This window comes from Gobius niger (genome assembly GCF_951799975.1).
Source record: "Gobius niger genome assembly, chromosome: 9".
NCBI lineage: Eukaryota > Metazoa > Chordata > Actinopteri > Gobiiformes > Gobiidae > Gobius > Gobius niger.
This window is the reverse complement of record NC_136860.1, coordinates 1,586,455-1,609,951: the sequence shown is the minus strand read 5'-3', so window position 1 is coordinate 1,609,951 and position 23,497 is coordinate 1,586,455. Positions and strand designations below refer to the sequence as shown.

Sequence of the window (23,497 nt, the reverse complement as noted above, 5' to 3'; positions counted from 1 at the left end):
TAACGTTATCACTACACGGTAACCGTGACGTCCCTGCTCAAAATGATTTCCTCCTCGTGTTTGATTTTCCTGGTTTGTGTTTAAAGGTGCACTGTGGAACTTTTAATACTAAAAAAACTCTTTAACCTCTCACCCTCCGCCTTAACCGAGCGCAGTTTCTCCAGTTCGGCTTTACCCAAATCTAACAAGTTCTCACCTGGCGCTCACAGCATATTGGCCAGAGTTACGCCTCAAAGCCATAAAGACACAAACAGATCCTTTTCCTCACAGCACTGCCTCGTCGTTTCACTTTTTCACTTTTACAGCTCAGATTTGCCAGAGTTTGACACATTTTTGTTGTTTTTTTTGTCACATATTTATATTTATTTACACTTTTTCCAATAAGCCTTTACGTTTGTGTAAAACCAAACTGGAGAGAAAGCGCTCTGTGCAGGCGGGAGGTCAGAGGTTGATATTTGTGCCGCCGCTGGGTCACTGTTGTTTTCACATTAAACGTTTCCTTTAAATATCCTTTAAAATAACTCCCTTTAAACCTGGCTCTGTCCAAACCTTTAATCTGCAGTTTTCCTTTACGAGGCGTAATCAGAGGAGGTCAAGGCTCCGCCGTCACGTTCCAGATGCCCTCCCGCCCCCGCACTCGTCTGTCACAGGAATATTCACCTTTGTTTGGTTTTTATGGCTGGTTTTATGAGATCTGAGGCTGTAGTTTAGACTCTACACACCGGGTCATGTGACTCTCGATGTATTTCAGTCTCAGGCGTCGGTGCTTTGAGGCCGGACTCTGAGGGTGAACCGGGAAGAAAAGGAAAAGTGGAGACAGAAATGTGCTGCAAAGTATTTATGGTTTTCTATAAAAAATAAGGCCATTTCTGCACAAAAATGGACCGAATGTGTGTAAATAAACTGTGCACTGGCGGAGGCTTGTGAAAGTTCGCCCTGGCTGCAGCTGCAGGAGCCTCAGTAGAACCACACCTCCACCTGGACAGAAGAACAGCTCGTCTACAGTAACTCTGAGGGCAGCTCACGCTACACAACTTTTATGCCCCATTTTGCTCTAATTCTCAGTCGCGCCGAGTCTTCTCGAGTCGCGTCTAGTCAAAGGCGGTCACACGGAGTCGGGTCTCGTAGTGTGTGTGTGTGTGTGGGGGGTCACGACTGGACTCACGTTTGAATTGTGTAGTGTGGGCACGACTAGGCACCAGTCGTAGGAAATCAAACATGTTTGATATTTAAAGAGGGGGTATTCTGCTTTTGTCAGTCCCACAGCACCAGTCTATATCCCACTACAATGATGACAAACCTTCTGCTGGTCTGTAAATGCAGTAAATTAGAATAACTGCCTTGTATAAAATGTCTCTCTCAAAATGGCTGTAGTGAATGTCTTGAAATAGGCCTCTGTCTCTTTAAGAACCTCTGAGCCTTTAGACACGCCCCCTCCACACGCTGTCTGTGGCATCAGTGGGGAGGGGGTTCTGCTGAGGAGCAGTGGTTGGTTACTCGGCTGGTGACCAAAGCTCGGAGGCGTCTCCAGGAGGTGGGGGCGTTCCTAGGAGGACTCAGGCAAACCTATCCCTAAAATGGCCGCCATCAGAGTTTTTACAGATTACTCAGAAATACGTGAATGTGCCAAGGCAACACTTCAGCCATGTTTTTAATGAGGCAGTGACAGAATAACAGGATGGAAAGCTTGAAAAAGTCCATTTTGCAGAATACCCCCCCTTTAAATCTGATTTTGGACACACGGGAGAAACAGCCCCACACATGAAACACAGCTTTATATCAGCAAAAGTTCACGAGAGCCGCCTTTTCCAGCTACATTTCAACCACGAACAGAATTTAGTTTTCTTACTGAGTCAGGACACAAACTGTTCAGCTTAGCCTCACCGCTAACGGCAGCTAGCCTCCGCTGTCTCCTCCATCTCGAGGTTGAGGCCCGTCTCCTTTTCTTATTGTCCCGCTTCTTCATGTCGCCGACTTTTATTTCCCTTTGACAGAACTGTGGCCAGGCTGAAGCTTCGTAGTAGCAGTGCAGCTGCGGTGTTGTGACATTGTTGACACCGTTGACCAATCGGGACCCGCACACGGTTTCCCGCTCACAAACACAGGCCTGTCGTTGTGGATTTGACTTTATGAAGCGGGAGAGAGGACAGACACTGTGTTATAAAACATCAGAGCTCATTCCACACATGAGGACATGGAGGAACATGTGGGGAGAGGAAAATACTTCATTTAACATTTTTAAACTCTGTATAGTCCCTTTAAGGAGGAAACTTGACACAAATCTCTAAAGCATGAAACACTCTGGTCTGGCTCTGGTCTGGCTCTGGTCTGGCTCTGGCCCTGGTCCTGGTCTCTGGTCTGGCTCTGGTCTGGCTCTGGTCTCTGGTCTGGCTCTGGTCTGGCTCTGGTCTCTGGTCTGGCTCTGGTCTGGCTCTGGTCTCTGGTCTGGCTCTGGTCTGGCTCTGGTCTGGCCCTGGTCTGGCTCTGGCTCTGGCCCTGGTCTGGTCTGGTCTGGCTCTGGTCTGTCCCTGGTCTGGCTCTGGCCCTGGTCTGGCCCTGGTCTGGCTCTGGTCTGTCCCTGGTCTGGCTCTGGTCTGTCCCTGGTCTGGCTCTGGCCCTGGTCTGGCTCTGGTCTGTCCCTGGTCTGGCTCTGGCCCTGGTCTGGCCCTGGTCTGGCTCTGGTCTGTCCCTGGTCTGGCTCTGGTCTGTCCCTGGTCTGGCTCTGGCCCTGGTCTGGCTCTGGTCTGTCCCTGGTCTGGCTCTGGCCCTGGTCTGGTCTGGCTCTGGTCTGTCCCTGGTCTGGCTCTGAACTCTGGTCTGGTCTGGCTCTGGTCTGGTCTGGCTCTGGTCTGGCTCTGGTCTCTGGTCTCTGGTCTCTGGTCTGGCCCTGGTCTCTGGTCTCTGGTCTCTGGTCTGGTCTGGTCTGGCCCTGGTCTGGCTCTGGTCTCTGGTCTCTGGTCTCTGGTCTGGCCCTGGTCTCTGGTCTCTGGTCTGGTCTGGTCTGGCCCTGGTCTGGCTCTGAACTCTCTGGCGTCGCATGAGCATCACCTGATCCCGCGTTGGGCCTCAGGCTCCTGCAGCGCTCGCATGTCCCGCCCCCGCCTGCGCCGGGACTCTGGCCTCAGTGGGGCCTCAATGGGACCTCTGTGCTCAGGCCCATGTGTCCCGCTGGCCTGAGGAACACATGAGGAACACATGTTTGAAGATCCACCTCTCAGGACGAGCTCGTTTGGTCTGGATTTAGGAGGTTTTACGACTTTTAGCACAAGTTGATGAAAACAGATCGAGATGTTGTGTTCTTGGGTCATTTGTGGGAGACGGCAGCGGCTAAAGACAGGAGGACATACTTTGACCTCTGACCTTTAGTCGCTCCTGAAGACTCCAGACCAGGAGAGGCAAGTGTTCTTGACAGGGGCTGATTTTCTGTATTGTACATAGACCGAGGGCCGAACGCGCTGATTATTCGCCCAAAGTAAACACTGGAAACACGACCGTCATAAATGAGAGAAATGACCTAAAATTGCTTGAATAAAAGTTATTTTATGTTGAATTTGAGTCGGTTTGAACTAATCCAAGATACAAACGCGAAAGCGCCAACGGAACAAGAATAAAACCCACTGGAAATCAGACAAATAATTGTTTTTCAGTTGAAATGACACAAAATTATATAAATTAAGAGAAAAAGTACTAGAGGTTTTATCTCGTCTCAGACCAGAACAAATCTACTCAAACCTTAGATTTAATCTCTTCATTCAAGAAGATTTGTCATTTCTTCCTTAAAGGAGTAGGCCACCGTTTTTACATACTGAGATATGTTCTTACCTAACCTTAGTCGAGTTAATATATCCCCGTCTGGTCTTTGTCCGTGCGCTCACACATACGCAGCCTCTCCCACATGTCACATAGCTCCAAAAAAGCTCACGATAGAAGCTACCAAGCTCTTCCACGTGTTCCCTATTTAAATAAAGTTACGTGAAGTGTTTTCATGCGAAGTATATTTACACAGAAATGTAGCATGTGGATTTTATAAGCAAATAAAAAGGGGGACTATATTGTGAGGCGTAATGATACGAGGAGCAAAACGTCCGCGCAGTAACTCCTAAAGGTTATTGACGGAAGTGAGCGGGGAAGTCTTTAGGAGTTACTGCGCGGACGTTTTGCTCCTCGTATCATTACGCCTCACAATATAGTCCCCCTTTTTATTTGCTTATAAAATCCACATGTTACATTTCTGTGCAAATATACTTCGCATGAAAACACTTCACGTAACTTTATTTAAATAGGGAACACGTGGAAGAGCTTGGTAGCTTCTATCGTGAGCTTTTGTGGAGCTATGTGACATGTGGGAGAGGCTGCGTATGTGTGAGCGCACGGACAAGACCAGACGGGGATATATTAACTCGACTAAGGTTAGGTAAGAACATATCTCAGTATGTAAAAACGGTGGCCTATTCCTTTAAAACGATTATTCTTTTTCCTTCAAACACCAGTGTTTTACATAATACATGAGCTCATCGGGTGCATTGACAGTGTTTCTACCTTTTTTTCTCCCATTTAACTCTAATAATATTAAAAGTACTTTCTGATTTGTGATCATGTTTCTCAAAATCACCTTGAGGGCCAGAGGTTCTGTGCTGAAGGGCCGGATTTGGCCCTCGGGCCTGACGTTGCCTCCCCCTGACCTACACTAGACTCCCCCTTTGTCCCTGATGAAAAGGGGCTCTGGTGCTGATTACATGTGATTGATCAGTGATTGATCAGTGATTGATCAGTGATTGATCAGTGATTGATCAGTGATTGATCAGTGATTGATCAGTGATGGGTTTATCTCAGTCACTTCCTCCTCAGTGTCAGAGATAACCCAGATCTGTGAGAGTGACAGGAACAATGACGACCCTGTGTTTACAATGAGCTGTGTTTCCTGGACGGGGCCAGCGGGACGTTCCTCCGGGGCCTTTATGGGGCCCCGGGCCAGTGGTTTTTGAAGCCTCACCGCTCGTGCTGGAGACTGGCCGGGCCACTGATGCGCTCAGATCCACACATGTTCCAGACCAATCACACGGCAGCATTGACCTTAACAGTCCCGCCCACTTCAGGTCTTTTTCCGGGAGCAGGAAGTAAAAATCCCATTCATGTTTAGCATTGGCTTTGGCTTTGTCCAATGAGATGTGTTCACACCACTGTGGGCGGGCCCTGGGCACACGTGAGCCCGTAGACCAATGGCTGCTCCGCTTTGTGACTCGGGGCCGCCATTGCTGTAGTTCCTCCATATCACCACTAGTCCCCATTGGAAAGCATTGCACTTTAGACGTGTTATATTCCCCTGTGATAACGCTGGGTTAGTTACAAGAAACCCAGGCTGCTTTTCAGAAGAACATGTTTGGAAACTAACGACTGGATGGGGTTCACGTTGTGACTTGTTTCTCGTCTTCAGGCCCAGAGTTTCAGGACGATGCTGGTCCATCTGCAAACCCGGTTCTGCCTCCTGTGCGCCGTCACCTTCCTGTTCCCTCAGAGCCACCGCTGCCACGAGCCGCACGAGCCCAAACACCACCACAACCACTCTCACCCGCACGCCGCCCACCCCCCGAGCGGCGCCACGCTGGAGGAGGAGCAGCAGTTCTACATCGCGCAGCTGTTCCGGCGCTACGGCTCCAGCGAGCGCCTGGACTTCGCCGGGTTCCAGAGCCTGCTGCACAGCCTGGGCCTGGGCGCCGTCAAGCTGGTGGAGGTGGAGCACGAGGAGCTGGGGCACGACCACGTGGCTCACCTCGACGTTCTGGACGTCCAGGACGGCCTGCACTCGCACGCCGACGGGCACGGACACGGACACGGGCACGGGTCACACGGGTCCCACGGGGGGCACACGGAGCAGGCGCCCACCAAGTGCACCACGAGGACGACGGCCACGAGTCCAGAGCGAGAGACAAACGGGACGCAGGAGGACGGAGGAGCGCGGAGAGGAGCGCACGAGCCGACACAGGAGACACCCTCGCATCACGGGCACGACCACGGGCACGACCACGGGCATGACCACGACCACGGGCATGACCACGGACACGGACATGGGCACAGCCACGGAGGGCACCATCACCACACAGAAGGTAATCTAGAAATGTTTAATTCATGCAGTCCATTATATTTGAAGAGTTCGTGGTGCTAGGCTAGTGCTAGGCTAGTGCTAGGCTAGTGCTAGGCTAGTGCATGTCTATGGTAACTAGTAGCCTGCATTAAAAACAGTCTGACCCGAGCTCAGTGCACCTCAGGCAAATCACTTATAACACCAGACTAACCATATAAACGTCTTATATCTGAGCAGCATCAGCTTCCTGGTTGTAGCTACGCCGCGGCGGAGTGATCTGCTCGGTTACCGGATCTAGTTTGTTTACCTGCGGCCGCTTTACTACACGTGGAATCTATTATAGAAAACGCTATCTCAATGGCCGCCGCCTGGGCGCCGCCATGTTTATTTCCCATACCGACTTTGAAGCTAAGCAGGGACGGGCCTGGTTAGAACTGGGATGGGAGACCGTTCCTCCGAAGCTAAGCAGGGAAGGGCCTGGTTAGGACTGGGATGGGAGACCGTTTGGGAACATCAGGAAGCCTGGCGACAGTAGTGAGTTTGTGCGTGGTGCCGGCCCCCACGTTGCGGTCCCGCCGCCCGCGGCCATTGACCACGGGTCCATATGGACCGCGGTGCTGCTGTCCGAGGACAACCCGCCGTCACAACAACGCGAGTGCGCGAGATCTGACTGCCGTGCGTGTGCGCGCATCCAAACAGGGCGATGTGTGTGTGTGCGCGCGTTTGTGTGTGCGTCGGTGCGCATATGTGTGCGCGCGTGCATCAAAACAGGGCGGTGTGTGCGTGCGTGTGCGCGTGCGTGTGTGTGCGCGCGCGCATCGAAACCGGGCGATGTGTGTCATTTGCTTTCACGTATTGTGAGCCCAGAGGTACATTTTATTCTAAAGCAGCTTTGAAAGCATTGCCAATTTTATTGTAAGGTTATGAATACTGTCTAACAACGATCATTAGGCTATTTCATTTCAAAACCAACTTATTTTTTTTTACATTGTACACTACCGTGATGCACCAAACCACGGGTCCTGCACCGTGAACCGACCCGTTAGAGCTGAACCCCTAATATTTATCCATACTTATTCCACTGTCTCTTGAATTCTATTTCCTTTTAGCGAACATATTGTCGTTGTAGTTTATAAGAAAGGAGTACGGGTGCATCAAACACTCAAATTGCAGTTTGTTTGAAATTATTTTTAGCATTAATTATTTTAAACATTTGTAGTGGCCATAGTTTTTGGAATGGGTTGGGAACCACTGGTCTACAGCTGAACTGTGTGACCGGTTGGACATTTCTTTGTAATAACTCATAATCTCAGACTATCAAATGTGCAAACTAGCGAGGCCCGGCCGAAGGCCGGGTCTCAGCTAGTTCACAAAGGAGCTTTCCACAAATCAGATATGGCAACATTTGGAGGACGAGCCCATGATTTAGAAGAGGTTTTTAATGCAGGCTACTAGTTACCATAGACATGCACTAGCCTAGCACTAGCCTAGCACTAGCCTAGCATTAGCCTAGCACCACCATAAAGAAAGATATATATGTCATTAAAAGTTTTGAGAACAAATGCTGCCTTCTGGTGGGGGTTATGTTACGCTAACACAAGCTAAAATTGCGGCTAAACAGCGGCTAAATGCTAATATCGGCAGAATCCCCTTTTAGAGCAGCGGTATGATGTAAAATATGACTTGTGTATGACCTGGTCAGACCGCTCTGGCCCTGACCGGTGTGACCAGGCTGTGTAGTGACTGTTGAGCAGGGGGTGCCACAGGGCTCAGTCCTGGGCCCTGTTCTTTTCATAATTTACATTAATCTGGACCACAACATCTATACCAGTGGTTCTCAACCTTTTGGAGCCACGACCCCCATTTGAACAGTTAAAGGGGTTTGTGACCCCCCGCCCTGATCACACCGGGAGGAATGGGCACATTAGCCACATAATTCTTAAAAAAACACAGAAAAAAAACAAATGGCTAAAAGAAATTCATCAAATTACAAACACATTCAGCACTCTGGTAAAATACACACACATGCTATAATAAAATATTAGAATATGATAATAAAAATATGCATAATTTATCAACATGATCTGGCCACCCCCCAAATTTTGTCTCACGACCCCTTTGGGGGTCCCGACCCCCAGGTTGAGAACCACTGATCTACACTGATGACACTGTTATAAACTGCTCTTCATAAATCACTCTTTTACAAATATCCAACAGAATGTTTTACATCTGTTTTAAACCAAAGACACACAGGGTTTGGTATCCACATGTAGCACGAAAGTCTGTGACCGAGATGACTCTGTAATCCAAATATGGTCATTTCCTTTGTGGGAGACGGCAGCAGCTAAAGACGGGAGGAACATCCAGATGTGCAGACAAAGAGACTGAACTTTAACATCAGCACTAGTCTCACTTTGGCCAGTTTGATAGATAAATATGAAAACAGGACAGAAAACAAAGGTTTAGTCTCATTAGTGTCATTGATCGACAGCAGAAGTTTCACACTGATGTTTTTCAGATCACCACAAGGAGACGTCACAGAATGGAGGGAATCTGCAGACACAGGGGGGTTCAGAGACTCAGGACGAGCCCGGGTCAGGACGCCATTCTGAGGAGCAGCATCAGGGACATCTGCACGGCAGCTCCACGGCGCCCCCCTCAGGCGTGGAGGAGCAGCTGCCCACCGTGGTGACGGACGGCCGGGACAGGAAGAGGAAGAGGAAGGGGAAGGGGCTGAAGGGGCGTGGCCAGGGTCAGAGAGGGGAGGGAGAGGGAGGAGAGGGGAGGAGCAAGAGGGAGGCGCCGGGAGTGCTGGCCACGCCCACTGCGCCCGCTCTGTTTGCTCCAGCGCACCCAGGAGGCTCCACCCACCAACACGACGAGGTGAGAAACCTACTCTGTACGTTTGGATGGTTTGTGTGGGTGTTTGGGGGAACTTGTCCCTCAGCACCACCGAAACAAAACACTTATATATGAGACTCGAATCTGCAGATGTTTTGGTCGACTCCTAGAAACTTAAAGTAAAAGAGAGGTGTAAAAGCTTGAGTGAGGCTGTGTGGAAGCCCGGCTGAAGCTCCACATGGTCTCGTCTGTTGGTTTAAGTCTCAGACCTGGAAACTAACGTCTGGTCTCTGTGCAGTGTCTGAACCTGACCCAGCTCCTCACGCACTTCGGCCTCAGCCCGGACTCTCTGATCTCGCCGGGGCAGTTCTCGTACCTGTGCCCCGCCCTCCTCTACCAGATCGACAGCCGCCTCTGTCTGCGGCACTACCACAACCTGGAGGTGGAGAGTGAGGCCCTGGAGCCGCCCAACTCAGGTAAGAACCAGAACATGCATCTAAAAGACCTTCACCAAACCTGCGCCCGCCTCGGGGAGAACATGTTACTATAGCAACGGTTTAGGAGCTTCTGAAAGTTACACGTTGCTAACGGGCAAAGCTAACTGCGGGCTAACGTCACTTTAAACAGTATTTACAGCCAAGTTTGAGTGAAAAAAAATATTTCTATTGTATAATTGGATGCACAGTACCCCTCTCTCCCTTCGCCTTTCCTGTCAGCGTCGTATTTACTCTCCAAGACAATTAATAAGTTAAAAAATCGTAACTTGCTACTACACCTGCAGTTGCGCTTATGGCCTCTAGGGGGAAGAGTTACTTAGTACTGCTTTAAAGAAGAAGAACAGCTGTTGGTGATGTCACTTCCTCTTCTGTGGATCAGCATCTACTGAAGGCTCCGGCTGTAATTAGATAAGATCTCCTCGGTGTCCGTCACAGAAACGTCTCACAGGTCGAGCACGTCGTCTCGTGATCGGAAGGTCGTGGGTTTGAATCCCGCCTCCTGAAGCATGAATGAGAGAGTGAGTGAATGAGTGATGTAAAGCTCTTTGGGCCTGATGAACGTGGAGATCATTTACCTCCTGCTTTGGGGTTTAAAGCAGGAGGTAAAACTGTCTTCTTGGACGTCGGCTCATTCCATCACTGTGAAGCAGAATTCACCCACTAACTGCTCTTTCTGTCGACAAACCGTTGTGAGTCCAGATGTTTGCAGCACACTGTGGACGGTTTACAAATATGGCGTCCCACAAACATTGAGCTGTTCCTTGTGGTCAGAATGTGAGGCCTGATGTGAACGTGTTGTAAATCTCCTGCTCCTGGATCTGAATCGTCCTTGTGTGATCGCTGGCGTGGGGAACCTCTCCCCCCCGCTCGCTCGGTGGCGTTGATTGACAGGGTAAATGATGGGCTTTCGGCGGCCGGCTGAAGGATGAGACACGAGGACAGCACAGACCAGTGGAGCGGAGGAGGAACTGCGCTCATCTGTCAAACTCAAGGACGAGAAGAAACGGGCGGAAAAGGTGGCGCGCGGGAGGAAAACGGTTTTGTGGAGTCGCTCTGCTGCAGCTTTACAAACGGGAAAACAGAGAAGGGTTTTGGAAAAGTAGCTTGTTAGGTTACTGCACTACTTTATTATGAAGGTAGCATCGATATACTGTATACACCCTTCATTTATCGATCATTGTTTTCTGATGAGGAACGCTCCGTTTCACAAACGCCAAAAAGAAGCTCCCGTAAACAGATACCAGAACAATGCATTCACTTGTGAGCTTTATTTTATGAGACAAATTACAGCTAAAGGCCCCAAGAACGAGCATGTGACTTATAAAAGCTGTAACAGTTTGGCTCTGTTGGAAACTGCGGCCATTCTTCTATGAAGGATTGTTGATAATAAACAGCCGACTCACTCCTCCTGCTTCAGATCGTACAGTTTTCCTCAGACTCATGACCGGCTGTGAGTTTGTTTACACTGAAGGGCTGATGCCTGTTTGGGGCGATTGCATCATTGTAGTTTTCCTCTTTAGCTCCGCCTCCAGTGGCGTCTCGTCTCTCCTCAGTGCTGGTTTGTTATGGTGCCGTTAGCTGGTTTGTTATGGTGCCGTTAGCTGGTTTGTTATGGTGCCGTTAGCTGGTTTGTTAGCGTGCCGTTAGCTGGTTTGTTATGGTGCCGTTAGCTGGTTTGTTATGGTGCCGTTAGCTGGTTTGTTAGCGTGCCGTTAGCTGGTTTGTTATCGTGCCGTTAGCTGGTTTGTTATGGTGCCGTTAGCTGGTTTGTTAGCGTGCCGTTAGCTGGTTTGTTATCGTGCCGTTAGCTGGTTTGTTAGCATGCTGTTAGCTGGTTTGTTAGCGTGATGTTAGCTGGTTTGTTAGCGTGCTGTTAGCTGGTTTGTTAGCGTGCTGTTAGCTGGTTTGTTAGCATGCCGTTAGCTGGTTTGTTAGCGTGCCATAAGCTGGTTTGTTATGGTGCTGTTAGCTGGTTTGTTAGCGTGCCGTTAGCTGGTTTGTTAGCGTGCCGTTAGCTGGTTTGTTATGGTGCTGTTAGCTGGTTTGTTAGCGTGCCGTTAGCTGGTTTGTTAGCGTGCCGTTAGCTGGTTTGTTAGCGTGCCGTTAGCTGGTTTGTTAGCGTGCTGTTAGCTGGTTTGTTAGCATGCCGTTAGCTGGTTTGTTAGCGTGCCGTTAGCTGGTTTGTTAGCGTGCTGTTAGCTGGTTTGTTAGCGTGCTGTTAGCTGGTTTGTTAGCGTGCTGTTAGCTGGTTTGTTAGCGTGCCGTTAGCTGGTTTGTTAGCGTGCCGTTAGCTGGTTTGTTAGCGTGCTGTTAGCTGGTTTGTTAGCGTGCCGTTAGCTGGTTTGTTATGGTGCTGTTAGCTGGTTTGTTAGCGTGCTGTTAGCTGGTTTGTTAGCGTGCTGTTAGCTGGTTTGTTATGGTGCCGTTAGCTGGTTTGTTATGGTGCCGTTAGCTGGTTTGTTATGGTGCCGTTAGCTGGTTTGTTAGCGTGCCGTTAGCTGGTTTGTTATGGTGCCGTTAGCTGGTTTGTTATGGTGCCGTTAGCTGGTTTGTTAGCGTGCCGTTAGCTGGTTTGTTATGGTGCCGTTAGCTGGTTTGTTATGGTGCCGTTAGCTGGTTTGTTATGGTGCCGTTAGCTGGTTTGTTATCGTGCCGTTAGCTGGTTTGTTATGGTGCCGTTAGCTGGTTTGTTAGCGTGCCGTTAGCTGGTTTGTTATCGTGCCGTTAGCTGGTTTGTTATGGTGCCGTTAGCTGGTTTGTTAGCGTGCCGTTAGCTGGTTTGTTATCGTGCCGTTAGCTGGTTTGTTAGCATGCTGTTAGCTGGTTTGTTAGCGTGATGTTAGCTGGTTTGTTAGCGTGCTGTTAGCTGGTTTGTTAGCGTGCTGTTAGCTGGTTTGTTAGCATGCCGTTAGCTGGTTTGTTAGCGTGCCATTAGCTGGTTTGTTATGGTGCTGTTAGCTGGTTTGTTATGGTGCCGTTAGCTGGTTTGTTATGGTGCTGTTAGCTGGTTTGTTATGGTGCCGTTAGCTGGTTTGTTATGGTGCCGTTAGCTGGTTTGTTAGCGTGCCGGTAGCTGGTTTGTTAGCGTGGCGTTAGCTGGTTTGTTAGCGTGCTGTTAGCTGGTTTGTTAGCGTGCAGTTAGCTGGTTTGTTAGCGTGGCGTTAGCTGGTTTGTTAGCGTGCCGTTAGCTGGTTTGTTAGCGTGCTGTTAGCTGGTTTGTTAGCGTGCCGTTAGCTGGTTTGTTAGCGTGGCGTTAGCTGGTTTGTTAGCGTGCCGTTAGCTGGTTTGTTATGGTGCCGTTAGCTGTTTTTTTATGGTGCCGTTAGCTGGTTTGTTATGGTGCCGTTAGCTGGTTTGTTATGGTGCCGTTAGCTGGTTTGTTAGCGTGCCGTTAGCTGACAGTACCGTCTCTCCTCAGTGCTGGTTTGTTAGCGTGGCGTTAGCTGGTTTGTTAGCGTGCTGTTAGCTGGTTTGTTAGCGTGCCGTTAGCTGGTTTGTTAGCGTGGCGTTAGCTGGTTTGTTAGCGTGCCGTTAGCTGGTTTGTTAGCGTGCTGTTAGCTGGTTTGTTATGGTGCTGTTAGCTGGTTTGTTAGCGTGCTGTTAGCTGGTTTGTTATGGTGCCGTTAGCTGGTTTGTTAGCGTGCTGTTAGCTGGTTTGTTAGCGTGTCGTTAGCTGGTTTGTTAGCATGCCGTTAGCTGGTTTGTTATGGTGCCGTTAGCTGGTTTGTTAGCGTGCTGTTAGCTGGTTTGTTATGGTGCCGTTAGCTGGTTTGTTAACGTGCCGTTAGCTGGTTTGTTATGGTGCCGTTAGCTGGTTTGTTATGGTGCCGTTAGCTGACAGTGGCGTCTCTCCTCAGTGCTGGTTTGTTAGCGTGCTGTTAGCTGGTTTGTTAGCGTGCTGTTAGCTGGTTTGTTAGCGTGCCGTTAGCTGGTTTGTTAGCGTGCCGTTAGCTGGTTTGTTAGCGTGCTGTTAGCTGGTTTGTTATGGTGCCGTTAGCTGGTTTGTTATGGTGCCGTTAGCTGGTTTGTTAGCGTGCTGTTAGCTGGTTTGTTATGGTGCCGTTAGCTGGTTTGTTAGCGTGCTGTTAGCTGGTTTGTTAGCGTGCCGTTAGCTGTTTTTTTATGGTGCCGTTAGCTGGTTTGTTATGGTGCCGTTAGCTGGTTTGTTATGGTGCCGTTAGCTGGTTTGTTATGGTGCTGTTAGCTGGTTTGTTAGCGTGCTGTTAGCTGGTTTGTTAGCGTGCTGTTAGCTGGTTTGTTAGCGTGCCGTTAGCTGGTTTGTTAGCGTGCCGTTAGCTGGTTTGTTATGGTGCTGTTAGCTGGATTGTTATGGTGCCGTTAGCTGGTTTGTTATGGTGCCGTTAGCTGGTTTGTTAGCGTGCCGTTAGCTGGTTTGTTAGCGTGCCGTTAGCTGGTTTGTTAGCGTGCCGTTAGCTGGTTTGTTATGGTGCTGTTAGCTGGTTTGTTATGGTGCCGTTAGCTGGTTTGTTAGCGTGCCGTTAGCTGGTTTGTTATGGTGCTGTTAGCTGGTTTGTTATGGTGCCGTTAGCTGGTTTGTTAGCGTGCCGTTAGCTGGTTTGTTAGCTGACAGTGCTGTCTCGTCTCTCCTCAGTGCTGGTCTGGGTCTCCGGCTTCGTCTCCATCACCATCATCTCGCTCCTGTCTCTCCTCGGGGTGGTCCTGGTGCCCATCCTGAACCAGGGCTGCTTTAAGTTCCTGCTGACGTTCCTGGTGGCGCTCGCCGTGGGCACGCTCAGCGGGGACGCGCTGCTCCACCTGCTGCCCCACGTGAGTACTGCACCAGGTACTCTCTTCATCCAGGTGTTCTGTGTCTGACGCCTCTCCTTCCCCCGTGTCGGGTGTTCAGTCCCAGGGGCAGCACGACCACAGCGGCCCCCAGGAGCCGGTCACCGACATGGCCACCGAGTTCGACGGCGTGTGGAAGGGGCTGATGGCACTGGGGGGGATCTACCTCCTCTTCATCATCGAGCACTGCCTGGGCATGTACAAGCACTACCGGGACCACCAGGTGAGGGGGGGGGCATACCGGGACCACCAGGTGAGGGGGGGGGCATACCGGGACCACCAGGTGAGGGGGGGGGCATACCGGGACCACAAGGTGAGGGGGGGGGGGGGCATGTACAAGCACTACCGGGACCACCAGGTGAGGGGGGGGGCATGTACAAGCACTACCGGGACCACCAGGTGAGGGGGGGGGCATACCGGGACCACCAGGTGAGGGGGGGGGGGGCATGTACAAGCACTACTGGGACCACCAGGTGAGGGGGGGGGGTGTACAAGCACTACCGGGACCACCAGGTGAGGGGGGGGGCATACCGGGACCACAAGGTGAGGGGGGGGGGCATGTACAAGCACTACCGGGACCACCAGGTGAGGGGGGGGGCATGTACAAGCACTACCGGGACCACCAGGTGAGGGGGGCAGGAGTGAGGAGAGGGAGGGGAAGAGGAAAGGAAGAATGGAAGGAACAAGAGAAAGAGGAAGAGGAAGGATGATCGAGCCCAGGGGTCACCAGCCTTATTTCAGCTGAGCGACTTTAAGAGCATGAAGTTGTTTGAGGGCGACCAGTTAAAAACAAATCCTAAAGACTTAAACACTGTTCACTTATAGGATATTGACCACATATTATATTAAAATACTTTATTTTAAACTCATACCGAGTCACAGGAACAGAAATAACTGTAATTTTAAGAATTAGATTCAAGAAAATGAAGTATTTTACACAAAAAGTCCCCAGGGCTACTGGAGATGCCCCAAAGGGCCCCTGGGTGCCCGCGGGCCCCACGTTGGTGACCCCTGCTCTAGATGATTCCTGCTTCAGTCCAGTCTGGTGAACGTTTCCCTGTGGTCAGGCTTCTCAGAGCGGCGCTGACGAAGGAGCGATCGGGAGGAAACTGTCGGACCACAAGCTGAACCGGCGCTCGGACGCGGAGTGGCTGCACCTGAAGGCTCTCCCTGAAGGTGAGCCTCACACAGACACAGAAGGTCCTGATCCTCGCCTCCTCTTCACCATCGTTTTCCCGCAGACGGCGGCGCCGGCGCGGCGTGCGACAACGGCCTCAGCGACACTCAGCTCACCGAGGTCCAGACGCCGGACTCCCCCTCGGCCCGGACCTCCCTCCAGGCCACGCCCCCGCCTCCCCCCTCGCCCAAGAAGAACGGACACAAGGGCCACTCCCACTCGCACGGCCACTCCCACTCCCACGGCGGGAACTGCCACTCGGACCAGGAGATGAAGGACGCCGGCATCGCCAGCATCGCCTGGATGGTCATCATGGGCGACGGGATGCACAACTTCAGCGACGGGCTGGCCATCGGTGAGTCCAGCTGTTCCCCTCCACTTATACATGCTCTTCAGTCATGTGACTCTTGTTGTTATGGCGGCCATTTTGAATACTGAAGTAGAGTCATGTAGTACTGGAACAATATCTCTACTCAGGATGAAAGTGACTGAGTGATCTTCTTGAACGCCGACTGTAACAAGTGAATTTCTCCTTTGTGAGATCAATAAAGGATTATCTTATCTGAAAAAGAAAGAAAGATGGCTGACAGTGGCATTTTTATGACTCGTGATCATCGCTCAAGAAGAAAACAGTAAAAACACGACGCCAGAGGGAAACCAGGGAGTCAGGTTTAACCTCTTAACTCCCACCTGAACATCTCCTGTTCTCCAAATCTAAAAGCTTCTTCAAAATGGCGACAAAAAACGAGACGAAAATGAGGATGTAAATTGACAAAAATGACAAAAATCCAGCATCTCTGGGCGTGTTTTACTGTTATTTTCTTGAGCAATGATTACGAGTTCAGAAAAATGCCACTGTCGATCAGTTGTTTTCATCCTTAGTAGAGATATTGTAGTACTGCATAAAGCTACTTCAGTATTCAAAATGGCCGCTGGAACTATGCGTGATGTCATTGGAAACGCATGTATACCTGACTTTTTTATTACAAAGCATGAAAGAGGAAGCCACGAAATGAATACAGATGCTAAAGCTAATGCTAAAGCAGGACTCTGAGCCCAGATTCTAAAGCTAAAGCTAAAGCTAATGCTAAAGCAGGACTCTGAGCCCAGATTCTAAAGCTAAAGCTAAAGCTAAAGCAGGACTCTGAGCCCAGATTCTAAAGCTAAAGCTAATGCTAAAGCAGGACTCTGAGCCCAGATTCTAAAGCTAAAGCTAATGCTAAAGCAGGACTCTGAGCCCAGATTCTAAAGCTAAAGCTAAAGCTAAAGCAGGACTCTGAGCCCAGATTCTAAAGCTAAAGCTAAAGCTAAAGCTAAAGCAGGACTCTGAGCCCAGATTCTAAAGCTAAAGCTAAAGCTAAAGCTAATGCTAAAGCAGGACTCTGAGCCCAGATTCTAAAGCTAAAGCTAATGCTAAAGCAGGACTCTGAGCCCAGATTCTAAAGCTAAAGCTAAAGCAGGACTCTGAGCCCAGATTCTAAAGCTAATGCTAAAGCAGGACTCTGAGCCCAGATTCTAAAGCTAATGCTAAAGCAGGACTCTGAGCCCAGATTCTAAAGCTAAAGCTAATGCTAAAGCAGGACTCTGAGCCCAGATTCTAAAGCTAAAGCTAAAGCAGGACTCTGAGCCCAGATTCTAAAGCTAAAGCTAAAGCTAAAGCTAAAGCAGGACTCTGAGCCCAGATTCTAAAGCTAAGCTAATGCTAAAGCAGGACTCTGAGCCCAGATTCTAAAGCTAAAGCTAAAGCTAAAGCAGGACTCTGAGCCCAGATTCTAAAGCTAAAGCTAATGCTAAAGCAGGACTCTGAGCCCAGATTCTAAAGCTAAAGCTAAAGCAGGACTCTGAGCCCAGATTCTAAAGCTAAAGCTAAAGCAGGACTCTGAGCCCAGATTCTAAAGCTAAAGCTAAAGCAGGACTCTGAGCCCAGATTCTAAAGCTAAAGCTAAAGCTAAAGCTAAAGCAGGACTCTGAGCCCAGATTCTAAAGCTAAGCTAATGCTAAAGCAGGACTCTGAGCCCAGATTCTAAAGCTAAAGCTAAAGCTAAAGCAGGACTCTGAGCCCAGATTCTAAAGCTAAAGCTAATGCTAAAGCAGGACTCTGAGCCCAGATTCTAAAGCTAAAGCTAAAGCAGGACTCTGAGCCCAGATTCTAAAGCTAAAGCTAAAGCTAAAGCTAAAGCTAAAGCAGGACTCTGAGCCCAGATTCTAAAGCTAAAGCTAATGCTAAAGCAGGACTCTGAGCCCAGATTCTAAAGCTAAAGCAGGACTCTGAGCCCAGATTCTAAAGCTAAAGCTAAAGCTAAAGCAGGACTCTGAGCCCAGGACCTGATTCATTTCCTCTCGTTGTGTTTCAGGAGCTGCGTTCAGTGCGAACCTGACGGGCGGCATCAGCACGTCCGTGGCCGTGTTCTGCCACGAGCTCCCGCACGAGCTGGGTAAGAAACTCTTTTACATCTGAGACACGTCTGAGGAGCAGCTTTTGGACTCGGTAAAACCCCCGCAGAGTCACGGGGACGTCTCTCTGGAGAACATAAAAAAAGCGCTACATGAGACTAATGCAGTATTATTATTATGTGAATGATTAAAGGTCATTCAGACTCCATTAGTTCTTCCCTCTTATGGAGTCTGAATGAGCCTTCAGACTCCTCCTCCTGCTGGCAGCTGTAGGAATAACGTGTTTGCGGTTTTGCTTTCCCAGGAGACTTTGCGGTGCTGCTGAAGGCCGGCATGAGCGTGAAACAGGCCATCGCCTACAACGTGCTGTCGGCGCTCATGGCGTACGTCGGCATGGTGATCGGCACGGCGGTCGGGCAGTACACGCACAACGTGACCAGCTGGATCTTCGCCGTCACCGCCGGGATGTTCCTCTACGTCGCCCTGGTGGACATGGTCAGTACTGCAGTCGCTTCCATTCAATGTTTGATTTCTGATCTCCATGGTAACGCAGGACAGTCAGCGCCAAACGGAGAAACGGGTAAAAAGTGCTTGAATCAAGACGATTTCTGCTGATTCTGAGCAGGAAACACGAGCTTTAGAGAAAAACACGTATTAGTAAACCATAATGATGAAAAAACTGGAAAAGCGAGAAAAAATGGAGGGTGGGGCAAACATTGGGCAAAAAATAATAATTAAAATTGTAAGAAAAAAAATGAGGTGAGACAACCAAGTGCCTTCCTTTAATGGTGCCCCTGGACCCAGTGGCGTAGCAAGGGCACCCGGGGGCCCCAAGCAAGATTGTCAGTAGGGGGCCCTCTGGCGCTTGCTTTGTGCTCCGTGGAACACGTCTAAAAGCAAACAGATGTTCTATATAAATTACAAAAGAAGGCCTTACGAATGATCCACAAAGTGGGATATAGGGAGCTCACCAACCACTGTTTGTACAGTCGCAGATTCTCAAATTCACAGAATTGGTGCAATTAAAAACTGCCCCAGTGGTTTTCAAAGCCAAAAACAGTGTAGTCCCTGCAAACATTCAAGTAATGTTTTCAGACCGTGATGGGGGTTAGAACCTATGAAGGAAAATGAATCTTAAGAAAAAATATTCCCGCACAACTCAAAAAAGTCTGTCTGAGTCGACCTCTGGAACTCATTAGAAGAGGATTTAAAAATGCCTTCACCTGTACTACAATCTAAAATAATGTACACAAGGCAAATACTGGAAAAGTCTGCAAAACTCCTGTAATTAATCATCTGTTCCTGAACTATGAATTGTCTTTGTTATTTTGATCCGATAATGAGAAGTATGGGATGAATCTGGATTTATTATGTGATGTCCAGAATGTGCACCTTCACAAGAACGTTATGAACTAATGACTTTACTGTTGGGATTTGCTAAGAGGAGCCGTTTGTTGATTTAATTCACTACTAAGGCAATTCCTCAGTCTGGAATTGCCGCATAGATCTCATGGTTAAAGCCTAATTATTATAATTTAAAATGATTGTGCCGTGAGCAGTAGTTTAAGTTGTGTAAGTGAAATGAGGGGGAGGGCCTTATAAGTTAGAACTAACTTCTTCCTACTCCCTTTGAGCAGCACTAATACCTCTTAAGTTGTGAAAAATTCTGTATGTTATATGTTATATGTATACTATACCTGTATGCATCTGTTGCTCAAATAAACTAAACTAAACTCTGTGAGGGGGAGGGGCCTTAATATTTGGCTCATGGGGCCCTTTCAGGGAGCCTGCGATGGCCAGTTGTCGTTGCTCCTCATCACTGCTGCAGTCACTGTGTTCTCTTGGTCGTTTGGGTCAGATCTGTCGGCCAACTGCTCTGCGTCTGACCCGTCACCTTTTGGTTCTTTTACGTTTTCAATACCAGTCAGACCTAAACGTTTTCCCGACACCAGACTGGTATCGTTTAACTCAGTGCTTCCCAACCAGGGGAACGGGGACCCCTGGGGGTACTCGAGGACCTAGCAGGGGGTACTTGGAACTATTTCAGATTGAAAAAAAGGGAAAATGTAACATCATTTTTTTTTATAGGAAAAGCTATATTTTTCAGTAAAATGTGTTGCTTTGGGAGAATTTTAGGTTTATTTTGACAACATTGTCCTTTTTCTTATAAATACCACTTTTAAATAACTACTTTCTAAATAAACTGCAACACCCTTGAGGTAGGGGGTACACGGTTCACCACTGAAAGGCCCAAGGGGTACGAAAGACAAACAACGTCGGGAACCACTGGTTTAACTGAGCCCAGCCCTAAAGGTGCAACCAAGCGTCAGGTTTACATTGAAAATACATGGAGGACGCGCCTCAGGGAGGTCAAGAGGTCCTGCGGTGAGTCATGGCCTCCTGTGCGGCGCTTTGAAGCTTCTGACGCCCGCGCTAGAGCTGGAAAATGATGAACTTTTTGGAGAAATTTGCGAGCGTCGACCAATCAGGAGCTCCCCCCACAGTGACGCTGTATCTGATGTTCTGCCGGCCCTCAGATGGAAACAAGTCACGGAGGTTTAGCTTCATTGTGAACCGGAGCGACAGCATCAGTGTTTCTTTACCTAAACACCAGCAGAAGGCACTAAAACGTTCCTGCTCTGTGCTTCCTCCTGCTGGTTGTAATGAGTGGTGTGGATGTAAATACTAACTGTGTGTTTTGTGCAGCTGCCTGAGATGCTCCACGGCGACAGCGAGGACCATAAACGCTGTCAGGTCGGGCACTTCCTGCTGCAGAACCTGGGCCTCCTCAGCGGCTTCACCATCATGCTGCTCATCGCCATCTTCGAGGACCAGATCGTGATCGACTTTGGCTTCTAAGCCCCGCCCCCTCGATCCTGCCAACGTGAAGCCGCTGCGGACTGAAAACAATGCTGGATCTAAAAACAAAAAAAAAACTAAAACGCACCAAATCATTCCCGTCACTGCAGGAAGAGAATCCACCGAGCGCCATTTTGTGGATCCGAAATCCCTCGCCAGGGCTTCTTTTTTTTTCAATACCGGTACTTTAACCACGATACACGATACTAAACGATTATTACATATATATAACTACAAAATATATCTCTTAGGGCAATAGGGCTTCATAGGGGCTTGGGTGAAAGATCTTCCTGCAGTGACTGATGCTGTCCCGCTCGAAGCTGCTGTCGGTGTCGTGGTCCCGTTTGTCCCCGTCCTGTGATGTCATCATCCCGCGTCCGTGTCCCCGTCCTGTGATGTCATCACCCCGCGTCCGTGTCTCTGTGTCCCTGAAGCAGCTGGAGCCTGAATGTTTCTGCTTTGACCTAACGTTGGGCCTCGTTCCGTGGAATCGTCAGAAGCACAAAAACAAACCGCGAGGAGCACAAACCGAGGAAACGTCGTTTTGTTTGAAATGTGGAACCTTTAACTCGGGTCACTTTTAAATGAAGGATATTTTTGCAAAAGGACGAAGCACAGGGGCCTCGGGAGGCTCCGCTCAGGCACAGTCGTAACTGCAGTAAAGTAAAGCCGCACAAGGAATCAGCAAACATCACACAGGTCTTCCATCTGAGAGGGTCAGATTCAGCCGTGGGTTTGATGAAGCTTCATATCTTTGTTTAATAAAATAACAGGGAGGCACCGACACCACTCTTTCTAAAACCCATACGAGTACTTGCCGATACCGATACCGATACGAGTACAAGGCAGTTTCTTCAACAGACGGACTTTTTCACAGCAGATTGTTTTGTAATTAGTTAATTTACTCATTTACTCTAAGTAAAGTCCTTAAGTAAAGTCGGCGACACTTTTAAGAGAAGTTTTATCAGAATTAAACAGATGCCATTTTAGATTATTTTCACTATTATGTCTCTGTCCATCACAGACAGAGCAGCTCACGTCCTCAAGCTCCTCAGTGCTTGTGCTTTATTCATTTATGGATTTGTATTTAACAATAGTATTGAGATGTTACTTATTCCTGCAGATAAATGGTCTCTTTTCTCCTTTACTTCAGCTCTGTGTGGATTTTCTCCTGTGTTTATAGAAACTTATCCAGGAGCTTCTGCATTCTGATCGATATAAACATGCTGGATCTCTTTATTTTGGATTTTCTGAGGACTTTTTAGTCGCTGGGTTAGTTTTTCAGATGAAGAAGCCCCTGTTGTGAGTTAGCGGTTAGTTAGCATCATTAGCATCATTAGCCTGTATGTTGTAAACACTGCAGACATGTAGCTCTGGTTAAATCCAGCTCAGACTCTGGTTTAGGGAGGGTCGTCTGTAATAAAGTCAGCTCTATGTGGAAGCGCTGCTCCTGCAGGAGCGCCGGCCACTCGGCAGGTGGTATCGGCTTCTGGTATCGGGACCTGATGAGTACGAGTATGTGGTATCGGCTTCTGGTATCGGGACCTGATGAGTACGAGTATGTGGTATCGGTGCATCCCTAATTTTGAATCATGAAACCAGGTACAGGTACATTGGGGGAGGATCCTTTACTTTTGAATTCCATTTCAGAATTCTCACCTCAGTGTTACGCGGCTCCTAAAGGCCTGGAAGGACCAGGGGGGTCGTTTGAAAGCTCAGAATCTAAGTTTTGCACCTTAAAAGACACAAGTGTCCATCACCTTCTGTTCCAAAGTGAAGCTGTGAGCGGCGGAGCGCGGACCTCACAGGGTTCGTCTCTAACCCTCAGTATCGGTGCATCTGTTAGACGTATCGTTCTCCAGAGTCGAGTCCGAGGCCCAACGTTAAATCAAAGTCAATAAAGTGATCTTTGTGCATTTTGCTGCTGCCAAACGTCGACATTTTTCATGTTTTTTGTTCATTTTGTATATTTTTTATTTCCTGTTCTTGGTGCTGCACTAACACCCAGTGTTAATCACTTTGAGTCCGGATCGTATTAGTTTTTTATTGTGTCGCTGGAACCGGAGACGAAGGTTTTCCGCTGCTGAACCTGCTGAACCTGCTGTCGGAGCTCACGAGCTCCTCTTTCTGTCTAATCTTTGTTCATGTTCTGAGTTTATAAAAGATGCTGAATGAGAAGGCGGAGCGTTTGAAGGAAGTGTTTGGAAAAAACTCCCATGAAGAGGTTTATTCTGCTTTGACAATCGGAGAAAGATTGTTCTGTAACGGCTCCTTTTCCAGCTCTTCCTTCAGACCCGAGTCCTGACCCTGAAACCTGCAGCTCATTCCTCTGGGCGGAGTTTACTGTCACCGTGTGACGCCGACGCCGCTAAATATGCAAAACATCACTGGGACCAAAGCTCCTCACGCAGACCTGAGGTCGGTGAATGTCTGTGGAGTTTGAGACGATTTGGACGAGTTTAAAAACAAACGCGAAGGTATTTTTACAAAGGTTTGATTTGTGAACTCAGTCCAGGAGCTTCACGAGGAGGTCGGGTCACTGGATCCTCTTCCAAACCTTCTCAAACTCCAGGTAAATTCTCTGAATCGACACAAATGTCTCGTCTCGGTGATGAAAAGCTCGGTTTAGATGAAGGTCCATGACTTTGTTAAATGTAAATATAAATGTGTTCATCTAAAGTGCCATTGATGCTGTTTGTGCTTTTTCTGGAGGAAAAGTCCAATAAAGAGCATTAGACGAACCACTGTCTGTGTTTATTTCCTCTTAATAATAATAAGAACTTATTGAGTCTTTGGTGGAGCTGCAGAACCACAGCTATAAAAGAAACATCTGGGTGTCGG

The 23,497-nt window shown here is 48.8% G+C and overlaps 1 protein-coding gene across 1 annotated transcript in view; it reads left to right on the top strand.

Annotated features, from left to right (window-relative positions):
- The window catches only part of slc39a10 (solute carrier family 39 member 10), a 31,780-nt gene extending 11,002 nt beyond the window's left edge, over positions 1 to 20,778 (top strand). The window contains exons 3-12 of the mRNA XM_079563738.1: positions 5,435 to 6,104; positions 8,601 to 8,965; positions 9,222 to 9,399; positions 14,033 to 14,208; positions 14,288 to 14,449; positions 15,294 to 15,402; positions 15,468 to 15,758; positions 17,758 to 17,838; positions 18,102 to 18,292; positions 20,504 to 20,778. Coding sequence (XP_079419864.1) covers positions 5,453 to 6,104; positions 8,601 to 8,965; positions 9,222 to 9,399; positions 14,033 to 14,208; positions 14,288 to 14,449; positions 15,294 to 15,402; positions 15,468 to 15,758; positions 17,758 to 17,838; positions 18,102 to 18,292; positions 20,504 to 20,656 — 2,358 coding nt within the window. The 5' untranslated portion in view covers positions 5,435 to 5,452 and the 3' untranslated portion in view covers positions 20,657 to 20,778. The remainder of the gene's footprint in view (positions 1 to 5,434; positions 6,105 to 8,600; positions 8,966 to 9,221; positions 9,400 to 14,032; positions 14,209 to 14,287; positions 14,450 to 15,293; positions 15,403 to 15,467; positions 15,759 to 17,757; positions 17,839 to 18,101; positions 18,293 to 20,503) is intronic.
- The last annotated feature ends 2,719 nt before the right edge of the window (positions 20,779 to 23,497 follow it).